At 41.2% G+C, this 13,006-nt stretch overlaps 2 protein-coding genes across 10 annotated transcripts in view; one reads left to right on the top strand and one right to left on the bottom strand.

Annotated features, from left to right (window-relative positions):
• Nucleotides 1–576: 576 nt before the first annotated feature.
• Nucleotides 577–10,323, bottom strand: THOC6 (THO complex subunit 6). Of its 4 annotated transcripts, none has more exons than XM_026712067.2 (13): nt 10,145–10,323; nt 9,089–9,204; nt 8,934–8,998; nt 8,534–8,637; nt 8,396–8,433; nt 8,254–8,302; nt 8,091–8,162; nt 5,958–6,060; nt 4,676–4,725; nt 4,271–4,333; nt 3,475–3,585; nt 2,435–2,563; nt 577–1,015 (listed from the first exon to the last, which is right to left on the bottom strand). In XM_026712067.2, the coding sequence occupies exons 2-13, from the start codon at nt 9,202–9,204 to the stop codon at nt 932–934; spliced, it is 984 nt and encodes a 327-aa protein (XP_026567852.1). In that variant the 5' UTR covers nt 10,145–10,323; the 3' UTR covers nt 577–931. The 4 variants fall into 4 exon arrangements, with proteins under 4 accessions (XP_026567852.1, XP_087774415.1, XP_026567853.1 ...); XM_087918289.1 differs by having other exon boundaries at nt 10,139–10,222; XM_026712068.2 differs by having other exon boundaries at nt 10,076–10,178.
• Nucleotides 9,942–13,006, top strand: part of HCFC1R1 (host cell factor C1 regulator 1) — a 6,100-nt gene continuing 3,035 nt past the window's right edge. The window contains exons 1-2 of one of the 6 annotated variants that reach the window (XM_026712071.2): nt 9,942–10,013; nt 12,487–12,674. In XM_026712071.2, coding sequence (XP_026567856.1) covers nt 12,487–12,674 — 188 coding nt within the window. In that variant the 5' untranslated portion in view covers nt 9,942–10,013. Of the gene's footprint in view, nt 10,014–10,324; nt 10,592–12,486; nt 12,694–13,006 lie in introns of those variants that run through there. The other 5 variants (XM_026712069.2, XM_087918292.1, XM_087918291.1 and 2 more) reach the window with 5 other exon arrangements.

The raw sequence follows: 13,006 nt of genomic DNA, 5'->3' as shown, positions 1-13,006 counted from the left end.
GCTGATTCTGGATTCTAGCCAAATGGTAAGGTAGAAAGAACTGAGTAAGGTCACATTTGCCCTCCCCATAGTATCCAACTGGTAGCCAAATGTGTAATGGCAAAATGGCCAATTTTAAAAAATAAGTCGTGGAATTTCCAAACATACCTTCCAATGAGAGATAAGTTTGGTCAATGGTTAAGGCACCAGGCTAGATTTCTAGTCTTACCTTAGGCATGAAGACTGGCTGGGTGACTGGGTCACTCATTCACTCTTAGTCCAATCCACCTCATAAAGTTGTTGTGGGGAAAATAGGATGTATGTGTGTGTGTGTGTGTGAGTGTATGTGTGTGAATAAAAATGATAGAAACTGGGTGGGGAGCCATCTGAAGACCTGCTAAATCCTACGCTTTGCTCCCAAATTCTGGCAGTTCATTCCAGCTGTTTGGGGAAGAACTTTCAGTGCAATTTTTTTAAAGATATAAATTGAAGTAGTTAAACTTGCTAAAGTTCCCACTACAATCCCCACCCTCAAAAAAACCCAACAGACCAACAAACAATCTTGTTGAAATACTTGTGAAAATAAAAAGGAAAGTATAGATGGAAAATATGTTGATTTTTAAGTGTAGAAAAACAAAGGGGTGGGGTGATGGTTTCCATGTCTTCATGAATAGATTCAACAGTCCAGTCCTGGAATGAAAACACGCAGATCAATTGTAGACTTAGGACATCTGCTTTCAGGCAAGTTTCAGTTCCTTTCATTCACTTCCATATTAAGTCATCCTGCTTGTTTTTGGAGTTTCTCTCACAACCCTTGTGGGGGAGCAAACCCACCCCCCCTTTTGCAGGCAAACTTTGCAAGCTCTTCAGCAATCAGAGATGCCCCTTAGACCATACTGGATTTGAAATTTCACAAAACCAAGATTATTCACAAAAGAACACTATGTGCGTCTCAGGTAAAAATTAGTGAAAAGGCTCGGTATCCAAAGTTGGTGAAGACATCAATGAAGTGGCTGCTTCCAGCTGCTGTCAACACCTTAAGGGGGAAAAAAAAGATTTTTGGGATGAGCCTACATGATGTGCTGAACCAGATTAGCTAGCCACAACTCCAACTTCACGCTTTGCATGCTACTCTGATTCAAAATGCAGTTGATTGGCACGAGCACTGTTTTCAGACAGGTGCCAGCAACTGTGTGACTTCAGAACATTTTCTCGTCAACTATACTGTGTAATCTTCTCAATGGACAGCTAAAGAGACAGCTAAAATTCTCGTTTCATCTGGTTCAATTGATGGCTTTGGTTTTATATCACTGTATTTATTAGCTGACTTGGAACCTCCTTTAAGACAGGATACAAATGCTATGATGAATGAATCCAAACAACTTCCACATTATTCCCAAGATCTGAGTTTCTTCAAAATCAAAGATCCAAGTACCCGCCTCCTTCCCAAAATGGAAACAACTGCCACCTTTTCTAATTCCCCATTGCTCCTGTCGTATTGCATTACAGTCTGGTTTGGAAGCATCACTGCTTCAGATAGGAAGGCGATGCACAGAGTGGTGAAGATGGCAGAAAAGGTTATTGGCAGTTCATTTCCTTCTATCCAGGAAGCAGCACATAAGCGATGGATGCTTGAGCAGGGTCCGCAGGATTGTCTGGGACACCACACATCCTCTTGATAACCTGTTTTCCTTCTGGGAGGAGCTTTGTGGTATCCAAAGCAGAATATCCAGATTCAGCCACAGTTTTCTTTCATACATTATCAACTCGTGAACCACCAAGCTTCCTCTTTCTGCTATATATTCAAGCTGGACAGTGATTAATATTTGTACGTATTTATATGTTAGGGTCTAGGTATATACATATGTATGTATGTATGTATATATATATATATATATATATATATATATATATAGCATATCTATATGTGTGTTATGTATGTGTACACTTTTGAGAGCAGGCAACAGAATTTCATTGTTAATATGTGCCAGTGTGCCCAAAGAAAAAAATGACAATAGCAATAGCACTTATATACCACTTTACAGTGCTTTACAGCCTTCTCTAAGCAGTTTACAGAGTCAACATATTGCCCCCAACAATTTGGGTCTTCATTTTTCCAGCCTTGGAGGGTTGGAAGGCTGAGTGAACCTTGAACCAGTGAGAACCGCCGAACTGCAGGCAGCCAGCGATCAGCAAAAGTAGCCTGCAGTACTGCATTCTAATCACTGCGCTACCGCAGCTGATAAAGGTTATCTTATCTCTTGATCCCTTTCTTATAGTAGGCCCCACCTATCTGATTTGAGCTCCACCCCGTTCATCCAATGAACAGGCCACAATATCTACACCACCACCTCACACACATACCCGTTCCAATTCTGCTTGCAATTCTGAAGGTACCTTATAAAATTTATTGTCTGTCCATCTTACCACAGGGTAACTCTGGTCAGCTATGTACCTTATGCTCTGCAGAGCGTTCGTTGATGGAAATGGAGTGGACACAACGAGGGAGGCAAGGGATTTGGGCTTTCACTTCCCCACTGATCTGTAAATGATTAATGGTTGGACTGTGGCCAGCAGAGAGAATCTGTGAAAGATGAAGAAAGGAGACAGAAGTACTTTAAAAAAAAAATCAGTACAGTTAAACAGTAGCCATCTTAGGTCACCCAAAACAGAAGCAGTATTTCCTCTTTGTCCCAAAGGTGCTCTTTCAAGAAGCAACCAGACTTCCTGTTTTTTCTTTGAAGACATTTTGCTTCTCACCCAAGAAGCTTCTTCAGCTCTTCTCCGAAGAAGCTTCTTGGATGAGAAGTGAAATTATTTTAAAGAAAAATCAGAAAGCCCAGTTGCTTCTTGAAAAAGCACCTTTGGAACAACCATGACAATCTCCATAGACAGTAACCCTCTTTGATACACAATCTTTGGTGAATCTCCTGTTCTTTGCACTGTTAACTTTCTTTTTCTTTTTAAAAACCCACTTTAATGAATTTCAAAGATAAAATACAATTAACAGAAAAAGGAAAGATTGTTTGGGGGCGGGGAGGGGATCAGATGGTAGAAAGTTAAACAGTGACAAAAGAAAAAAAGGAAAAGGAATACAAAAAGAAGGAAATCTGATTTTATTCAGTACAGGTATATTACAAACCTCCTTGTGCATCAGCCTTGTGAAATTATCCCCTCTGTATGGTAAGTGCAAGATATTTTAGGTGTTTTTTAAACCATGCCTCTTACATGGATCATCTCCAGCCATACATTCTCACTAACATTTTTTTTTAATGTTGACTTTTGTTGAATTTCTAAACCAATTTGGAAATCTTTGCACTGAGCTTTGGCAGATCAGTGGGTCTCTTTCAGAGACCCACACATAAAAAATAGAGGCGGAAGAGAAGGGTGAGGCTAATACTGATTAAATAAAGAGGCAGAAGCAGCAAAGCAAAGTGAGGATGTCTATCATGGGGCAGCGGTGCAGGTTCTGAAACTCAGGGATGTAAGACTTACCAGATCTTGATAGAACATGGCTTGCTGCTGGCACTGAGGCAAGGGAAATACAGTGGTGGGTGTCACTGAACGTAGGTGCCAAAGAGTGAGCGCTGGGCCCCCGCCACACACCTGTGACATTTTAAAAATATATATATTTCACAGTATTCTTTCCCCAATCTGGTGCTCTCTACAAGCCTGAACTCTCAATCCACAAACCGATCTCCCACTTCAGAATAAACTGGAGATCAGGGACTCCAAAAGAACAAAGCTATGGGGTCCTTGGTGCTCTCTGAGCTTGGATGTTTTCTTGCAGACGTTTCATTACCCAGTTAGGTAATATCATCAGTGCTAGATAGGGGATAGGGTTTGCTCTTTGTTTATATAAGAATCCCCTTCTAGGGAAGATGGGCTACATAGAAATATAATTAAAAAATAAATATATCAGTGGCTTGGTTTGCCCTGTCAACGTTGGTGGGAATGTTCTTAGTGGTTCTTTGTTCACTCTGTTGTTTATTGTTTCTTTGGTAGTTCCTTGATAGGGATATTGTTTACTGCTTGATTGTTAGTCTACAAATAATCTTGGTATTAATCTCTGCTTAACTGGTTATTGATTGCTGGCAAGGAGGTATTTCTAGTCTTTTTGTTTCCTTTTGAGTTTTTTTATTGTTCTTTTGAATAGTATGCAGATGAGCCAATGATATGAAGAGAGGTAGCCCAAGAATCATGAAAACCCCATTGATGAGGCAAACAACTGGGGCACCCTTGCCTGGTGTATCTCTGGAGATGCAAGTCACTGAGAAGCTGAGGGACTCACCATCCAGTCAGAATCTGTCGCCAAACAACTGATCCACTTCCCGTTCTGAGGGCGTCTGCATTCCTAAAAGAATTAAGGAGAGTTTTTAGAGGAAAACTGCTGAGTTAAGGAGTAGTTAGATTCACAGTATTAAAAACTGACCTCTGATTAGTTCCCTCACAACAAGCTCACTGAAATCAATGAGATTTAAATTCCTAATTTTTTAAAATATCTATGGGCAAATCTGAAAAAAAAAGGATAAGTGCAGCAATATTATACATTCTGAGTTTTGGAGAAAGAAGATCTATTTATTTATTTATTCATTCATTCATTCAATCAATCAATCAATCAATTTCTTTATAGCCACCCAACTCAATCAATGACTAGAAGGTTTACAATTCAAAATTCAGGTTAAGGTGAAAATACCTCATATTTGTGGACAGCAATTGATTGGACTTGACCTCCTATACGTAAATCTGAAAACCAAATTAAAAGGGGGCGGGGGAGAGAAACCAGTCCTTAAAACAGCATTTTCTTTCTGATTGAAAATCAAAACAACTTTCTTCAGAAGTGTTGAACTGCCCGGCATTTGCAGCTGGAAAGCAACAAATTAGGGGCAGAAACAGAAGCACCACCAAACAGACTATAAATGCACAGCTCTTCAAATTCTGCTGAAGCTCACAGCAGGACCAAGCCAATACAATTTACACGGAAGGATTCCTGGGAGTTGTAGTTCAGAAACATCTGGATTTACTGTCCCCCTAGGAAACCTTATCATTCTGCATTCCAGTCAAACCAGATTTTGGTCGTTTTGCATCCCGAGCCTGTTCCACAACAGTAGGGCCAACAACGATAAAGTTCTGCCCTGGCAGGACCCAGATATAAGTTTGCTTTAAAGGTGAAGGGAAGGAATGCAGCTTAATGACAAAGCACAACGTTTATAAACCCAAGTCTCAAATCAACCCCTGACATGTTCAGCCAGAAATCCCAGGCGAAATCATGCAATGTGAAGTTAAGTCATAAAAGGAGTCCCTGCAGGTTTCACTAGTCGTAGCAGACTTTAGGGGACAGTGCTCATCTCTGTTTCTTGGCCATTGAGCCAGCGCTGTCTGAAGATGTTTCCGCAATCCTATGGCTAGCATGACATCACGTCACAGTGCAGAGCAGGCAGCAAAACACAGATCACTGTCTTTCCAGCAAAGAGGTCCTTATTTAGCTACTTGCATGCTTTTGAATTGCTAGGTTGGCAGGAGCTGGGGCAAGTGATAGAAGCTCACTCCATCACGCAGTGGGTAGGACTCGAACCTCCAGAGCACAGATGTTCTCTGGCATCTTTTAAACCAATGAGTCACCGTACTTCTAGAGTTAAGTGGACTATTGATGAATTTAATGTAAGGCGTGTATATTATGCTCCTGTAGGACAGCTTGTCAGATTTGTGGAGGTAATCCCAGGATTTCCTAGCCAACACGGTCTCTGCTGAGAATTCTGGAAATTGGAGTTCACATATCCAGAGGAGACTGCATTTGTCTAAAGCAGGGTTGGACAACTATGGCAACTTTATGACCTGTAGACTTCAACTCCCAGAATTCCTGAGCCAGCAAGGAGGAGTTGCCCACCCCTGGTGTAAAGACCGTTAGATGTTTTATGAAGAAACAGGGGCCACATGAAAGGAAGAGAGAGCCAGAGTTTGACCCAGTAGACACTTACCCCAAAGACGTACGGTCCCATCCTCACTTCCTGACAGACATTCTCGGAGCTGCTCACGAAGGGCCAAACAGTGGATGTAATCAGTGTGGCCCTGAAATTCATGCTGAGAGAAGGGGAGGAAGGGACAGAGAAGGGGCAAAGTGACTTCAAGTCTATCTATATAGGTGGTCCAATAACGGCCCATGAAAATCAGCATTCTAGATTTGGTTAACAGTGAAAGAGACAGAGGGCACCAGAGAACCTCACAGTCAAGAGTTGCTATTACTTCTAACAAGATATTAGGTCTCTGATCTATACGATTTCCAAAAACCCTCCAATGTCTCCCAGTGAATTCTGAGAAGTGTGGTTCTCCTGTGGAAGGTCATTAAACGGAAGAATGAGCAGGATCTTTAAGGCAGTTGAGCTATCTGTTCATTAGATCCACGCTGTGGTGAATAAGAGAGGAGGCGATACCCTTTTTCTTCAAGAAATCATTGCTGGACCCAATGATTTTTGACAAGTTTTGTGCAGCCTCCAGCCTTCCCTTCCTGGACAAGATTGTTGAGAAATAGTCAGACTACATCTTCAGAGGACCATGGAAGGATTATCTAGACCCACTTAAGGCAGGTTTCAGACCAGGGATAGGACAGACAGCACCAATTATACCTTGTTTCCTTGAAAATAAGATCCAACCCAAAAATAAGACCTAACTTGATTTTTACACATGCACCCAATATAAGCCCTACCGCCCTACCCCCAAAATAAGCCATAGTTAAGACCTCATCCACTCCATTGCACTGGGTTGCACGGGGTGGGGCGAGGCGCACAGATAAAAAACAAGTTAGGGTGAAGGGGGGGATGCAGCTGCCCCACATGCCCCATACCCACTTACCTTAGGACAGCTGCAGACAGGCCTCCCATACCCCAACACCTGCCTCACAGGCCCACTTCTATGGCCGCTTGCGTGCGTTGCCCGCAGCCTCCATTTCACTGTCAGAGGCCTTCAGGAAAGGCCGATGCAGCTGAGAAACGAGCTCTGGATTGACATGCATGTTGCCCCCTGGCCTCCATTTCACATCAGAGTTTGTTTCTTGGCTGCAGAGGCCCTTCCTAAAGGCTCTGATGGCAAAACAGAGGCAAGCAGACAATGCACGCAAACGGCGGCAAGCAACCACAGAAGTAGGCCGGCAGTGGCCACACAGACTCGGGACTGTTGGTGCTGCCACTGAGAAGTGAAACAGTGGAAGCCATGCCCCTAAAATAAGACCTAATGCCTCTTTTTAAGGTTAAAAAAAATTAAGACCGGGTCTTATTTTGGGGGAAACCTGGTATGTGTTGACGAAAGAACTGATTCCTTTTCATAAAAGCCATAACCATGTTTCACCAGACTTTACAGAAGAAAGCTGAAGATCTATTCCCAAGAAAGTCCAGTTCCTCTTGAAAAATCACCTTTGGGACAACCATGACTTGGATGACCGAGAATCTCCATAGACACCTCCAGATCTATTGAATTCAACTTCTGGATTCTGAGTAACAGCACTGAAAATGAAGGGCACGTGCTGAAAAGCTCCCAGGTTGAGAAAAATCACATTTGAACTTTAGAAAGTGAAACAGGGGCAAATGCACAAGGGAGAGAATTCAAAATAGATGCAAAATAGATGCATTGGTAATCAATGTTTAGAGTCTATTTGTGTGTTTTAATGCCATTTCTATCTATCTATCTATCTATCTATCTATCTATCTATCTATCTATCTATCTATCACCTCCCTCTCTCCTACCCTAAATCTAGATCATAAGAACTGATTTGCAGAAGGAATGGTAGAACCTGAGGGGATAGTCAAAAGAGGGATCAGCCTAGAATCCCTATTTAGTCACAAGTGAACTAAGTCCAACTTCCCTTGAATTCCATTGACTTGCATTTAACTCCAAGCAGGTGAATTAAAAAGATTCCTCTATATGGGAAGATCAACAATAAATCAGATTAATTGAAGCTTCATGTGTAGACCTGATCTTTTGTACCTGACATGATCTGCTGGTTAAATTATCAACATTTATCCAGATCTTAAGAAGAATTCTGAGGAAACCAGAAAGGCTGAAAGCTCCATAAAACATAGGGCATCTTGGCTTATTTCTCCCACACCTAAAGGACTCACAGTAAATACTCCAGTCTCCAAGTCCATCATGTGAATGACACAGTCACCTCCAGCCATCAGTAGACTATTATCCTAGAAAAAGTAGCAGGGAAAGGAAAGAATGTGGCATGATGAAACCTCTTGAGTTGTATTGATCCATCCCAAGACATCCCAATGGCCCTACCTTCAGGTTCAACTGCAGGCTGTTGATTTCTGGCACTTCAAGTCTACTTCTAAAGAGGAAACGAAAGGCAAATCTCAACAGGTCCAAGCACAGGAAAAAAATAATAGCAAAAAAAAAAAAAAACAGCAAAACTAGGCTTTACCCATAAGGTGGCCTCCTACTCCAAGCTTCTTTGCAACTCTAAAATGGAAGGCAAGGAAAGGCATTTTAGGAATAACAGAAGTCAGAAAACGTACAGCCAGGCTAAGAGGGAAGGGGGAGGGAAGCAACCCACTCATACTTTTTTCACAATCTCGCTCCAGTTCCAGGCCTTGACCTCTCCATTGCCAGCACTTAACAGCTGCCGATCGGTGGACACCATGGCATAGATCGCTCCACTGTGGGCTGTGGAAAGAAGAGAGACGTTTCATGAGGGATGTAGCCTTCTGGGGAATCCTCAGCTGAACCAAAGAAACTCAGCGACATTGATGCCAAATGAAGAATTCCTTCTGGGTTAAAGATAGACGGGCCAACCATGCTATCTGCTGACTACACACAGCCCTAATTTGACCATAGAGGAACACCCCAGTTTACTATAGGGTAATGTTTATGTTGAAGTCCACATATCTTAAAATTGCCTATGTTCAGAAACTTTGCTAAGGTCCCTCTATATTTTCTCTGCTAGCCCAACCGTTACCAACCTGCAAAGCACACTACTGGCTTCTTGCTCTCCTCCTTGGCTTCTGAACTTAATGCTGCCGACAGGCTATCCACAAAAAAAAAGAGTGAAAGTTAACCCAAAGATAGTCTTGTTTTTAAAAAAATAAAATAAAGAAAGCATAGCCAGTGATAATACCTGAATACGGCAATTTCTCCATAGTTATTTCCGGCTGCTAAATATCTGCCACAAGGTGAGACACTTTGAGTATATATGGTCATGTGCAAGAGCTCAAGAGATCGTTGAATGTCCATCTGGCAAAGAGAAAACAAATTCAAAAAGAATAGAATTCTTTATTGGCCAAGTGTGATTTGACACACAAGGAATTTGGTGCATAAGCTCTCAGGGTACATACAAAAACATTCAGCGTAAATCATAAGATTCAACACTCAATGATAGTCATAGGGCACTAAGTAACTGGGTAACATAGGGTAAAAAATGAACGGCTTTAAAGCAGTATTTCTCTGCTCTTGACAATTTTATGCTGTGGGGATTTCAACTCCCAGAAGTCTCCAGCTAGCATGATAGTAGGGAATCCTGGGAGATGAAGTCCACATATCTTAAAATTACCATACAATAGTTGAGAAAAAGTGATTTAAAGCATAATATGTATACATGCTAGATTACTAATTAAGTTGCTCCTTTCCAAATTTCATCCCTGCCCAAATTTGGAGGTCAAATGGTGGGAAACATGCCTTGCATTTTAATCTATTTAATCAATCAGCTTTCACCCATGCTGAACTATAATTCCTATCTACCCCAGCGAGTCTGATAAATCGCGGCCTGAATCCCAGCATTTCCAAATTGGACAAAGCAGACGGTAGGGGGCGCGAGTCAATTCAGCATCTCCATGATAAAACGAAGATAGAGAGACCCGACCGCAAAACCCGAAGGATGACGGGATTCCTCGTTTCAGCCTGTTGGTTCTTAGGGAACTACACTTCCCACAATCCCTGACATTAAGCATCACTTCTCTTCACGTGATGATTGTGGCGCTTCTAGTTTTCCCGTCTGGCTGTGGTGCACTATTGTGAGACCAGCGTGACAAATAACCTTAAGGACGGTAAGAATTGTTTTAATTCTTAGTAAATTTTTGCAATGGAATAGAGCATGCGCACATCCTACCGTCCGGTCCGCACTCTAGCCTCTCTTTCATTTCCCGCCTCCCACCCGGCAGCGTGCGCGTACACTGACCGTTGCTAGTTGCTCAATTTCTTCTCCACAGTGCGCACGTGCAAAGGATCAACCGGGCACCCTACCCCACCCCCAGATAGAGCCACGCCCTTTCCTGTGATCATAGTCACGCCACCTCGGCTAGTGGCGGCCTATTAGGCCAGCGCAAGGCATGCTGGGATTCGAATTTCTTGATTGAGCGCTATAAGGCGTCGGGAACTCCTTAAAAATGGCTGCCAAAGGGTGCAAAGCCTGCTGGGAACTCTTTTTCTTTTCCACTATAGACTGAATCAGTTCTGTATCAGCAAAGCGAAGTCCAGTCAAAGCGAATTTGCCTTATCCTGAAGGGGCTGATAACCCTAGTGGGGGTTAAGGAAATCCCCTCTGATTCCCTGCATAAGAAGTTTCAAGGTGTTTTTCAGTCGATTGTGATCAGGAACTGAACTGCTGAGCTCCGAAAATCAAGGCGTATGCTTTCTAAAGAAACCGTAATATTTAGAATACTTTACAAAGGAAAATTCAAGAGCAAAATCAAGGAAAACTTTGCAAAACCGCATATTTTAATAAAAATACTCCAAATAATTTGTATGCAAAAAGGCAATTATCTGATTTTAATTGCCTTTTTATTAGAATAGGATAGGATAGAACAGAATTCTTTATTGGCCAAGTATGATTGGACACTCAAGGAATTTGTCCTGGTGCAAATGCTCTCAGTATACATAAAAGAAAAGATACAATCAAGAGTCAACATAAATTATTTGCTTTGAAATGTTTTTATTAATATGGGATTTTGCAAAGTTTTTCATGGTTTTTACTCTTAAATTTTTCTTTGTAAAACAAAGTTATAAACATTTTCTTATTAATCTCTAATTTGCCCATGTTTTTTAATATTTGTCTTTTATTTTTACCAAGGATGCATGCTTATTATACAGGTAGTCCTCAATTTACAGCTATTTGTTTAGTGACTGTTCAAAGTTACAATGGCGCTGAAAAAAGTGACATGGCTATTTTTCACACCACTGTTGGTCATGTGATCAAAATTCAGCTGCTTGACAACTGTCATGTATTTGTGATGGTTGCAGTGTCCTGGGGTCATGTGATTTACCTTTTGTGATATTCTGATAGGCAATGAGGAAACCAGATTCACTTAACAGCCATGTTACTAACTTAACAACTGCAGTGATTCACTTAACTGTAGCAGTTATAAAATGGGACAAAATTCACTTAATTCACTTGTCTTGCTTAACAATGAAAATTGGGGGCTCAGTTGTGGTTGTAGTATGCAGCTAAGCATTCTCTATGGTTTCTTGTACTCTCTGCTACTATTTTAAAAAATTGAAAATACTTTTTAGCGGAGCTTAGGTCAGTTCCTGATAATGCCTCATGTAGATTTTGGGGGCCCATTTAAAAAATTTGCCTTTTTTAAAAACACTTTTTGAAATTCTCAGTTTAGCCAACAGTCTTGGGTTCCCTAGAAATCTTCTGTTGGGAGTTAAAATCCACCCTCTCCTAGAAAAATGAAATATTTTAGGATATATTTAAAAGGCAGACTATTTCCCATAAAAGAGAAGTAGAAACTCAGGCAGAACTCACCCCCTACACACTTTGTTAATGGGCCATTCTGTCTTCTACATAACAAAGATCTACCTCCTTCAGGTAAAGCCATTTAATTGCCCTTCATTGCATCACCCAGCAAGTTTCAACCAAACCTAGCACACAGACAACCTACAGAGTTACCCCTAAAAGACCCCATGGGAGTTTGGCAACCAGTCGTTATACATTTCTTGCCACAGAAACAGAAAGCAAGTTCAAATCTCAGCAGAGGGTATAAATATATTTCACACACCACTCCATGTAGTCAGCTACCCGGAATCACACTACTTGGTGGTTCTGGGTTCACCATTAAACCATCTTTCCAATCAGCCTCCGTGTTTCCTGCGTCTTTCTTCCCCCTTGGAACTGAACCCAGAAGGATATTTCTTCAAACACTTCCATACAAATGTTACCCAGGTTTATTGGTTATTAATATTTTAAAGGCTTTTACGTATAGATAATATTTATTTTAACTTAGAGGCTACTGTACTTTATAATTGTACTGAAGAAAAATGGTTGCTTTTTTATATATTTGTTTTATATATTTTTGCCACATTTTAATATTTCCCTTTTATTTCTTCCCCTATTCCTTTTTTGTTATTTTTGTTTTGTTTTTAAAATTTAATAAAGCTACATATAAAAAATAAAAACAAACGCTACTCAGTTCTGACTAACTTTTTCAGCTCAAATTCAGCATGACACCCATTCAATACATTTACATCTTTTGGAAAATGGATTCTTTTTAACTTTTCTTTTGCTTTAATTCACAGATGAATCCTACAATAAGCCCAGGGTCATCATCAGCTGTTCCTTCTGGGCATTTTTTACACTGCTCTGTCTTGTCCAGGAATATGGGTTGTAGCCACAACATCATCCCAAGCTGGAAACGTGATGTGCCGTGCACACTTCCACGGATGAAATCCAGACGCAGATTGGTGAATTTCAGTGGTGTACAAAGGTCTCGGTAATCATATGCTGTGAGGCTTTCAGATTAATATAAACAGATTCTGTACATTTGGGATAGAGGAGAATTCATCCATCATTTATTCACACCTAGCCATGTGACCACTGCTAATGCATCTGAAAAGATGTTAAGAGAGCATGCTAGAGGCTTTGTCGCTCAGCTTCCTTCAAAGCAGGTCTGGGCAATTAATTTTCTCAAGGGGCCATGTGAGAAACCAGGACTGTTGTGAACCAACAAGGCCATACACTTATTTACATTTGATTTCTAATTTCTGATTGACCTCGTGCAGGCCAGACAGTGACATCCAAAGGACTGGATGTGGCCCA

Source organism: Pseudonaja textilis, chromosome Z (genome assembly GCF_049901715.1).
Source record: "Pseudonaja textilis isolate UNSWEBS1 chromosome Z, rPseTex1.2, whole genome shotgun sequence".
In the NCBI taxonomy this organism is placed as follows: domain Eukaryota; kingdom Metazoa; phylum Chordata; class Lepidosauria; order Squamata; family Elapidae; genus Pseudonaja; species Pseudonaja textilis.
Note: the sequence above shows the minus strand (reverse complement) of the source record. Positions and strands in the feature narration are given on the sequence as shown.

Excerpts from the sequence above, each read along its gene's own strand:
- THOC6 (XM_026712066.2), bottom strand. The coding sequence starts at position 9,747 with ATGCTGGGATTCAGGCCGCGATTTATCAGACTCGCTGGG. Across the intron at positions 9,205-9,708 it reads GATTTATCAGACTCGCTGGG|ATGGACATTCAACGATCTCT; the intron begins GTAGATAGGAAT and ends TCTCTTTGCCAG. Across the intron at positions 8,999-9,088 it reads GGAGAAATTGCCGTATTCAG|CCTGTCGGCAGCATTAAGTT; the intron begins GTATTATCACTG and ends TTTTGTGGATAG.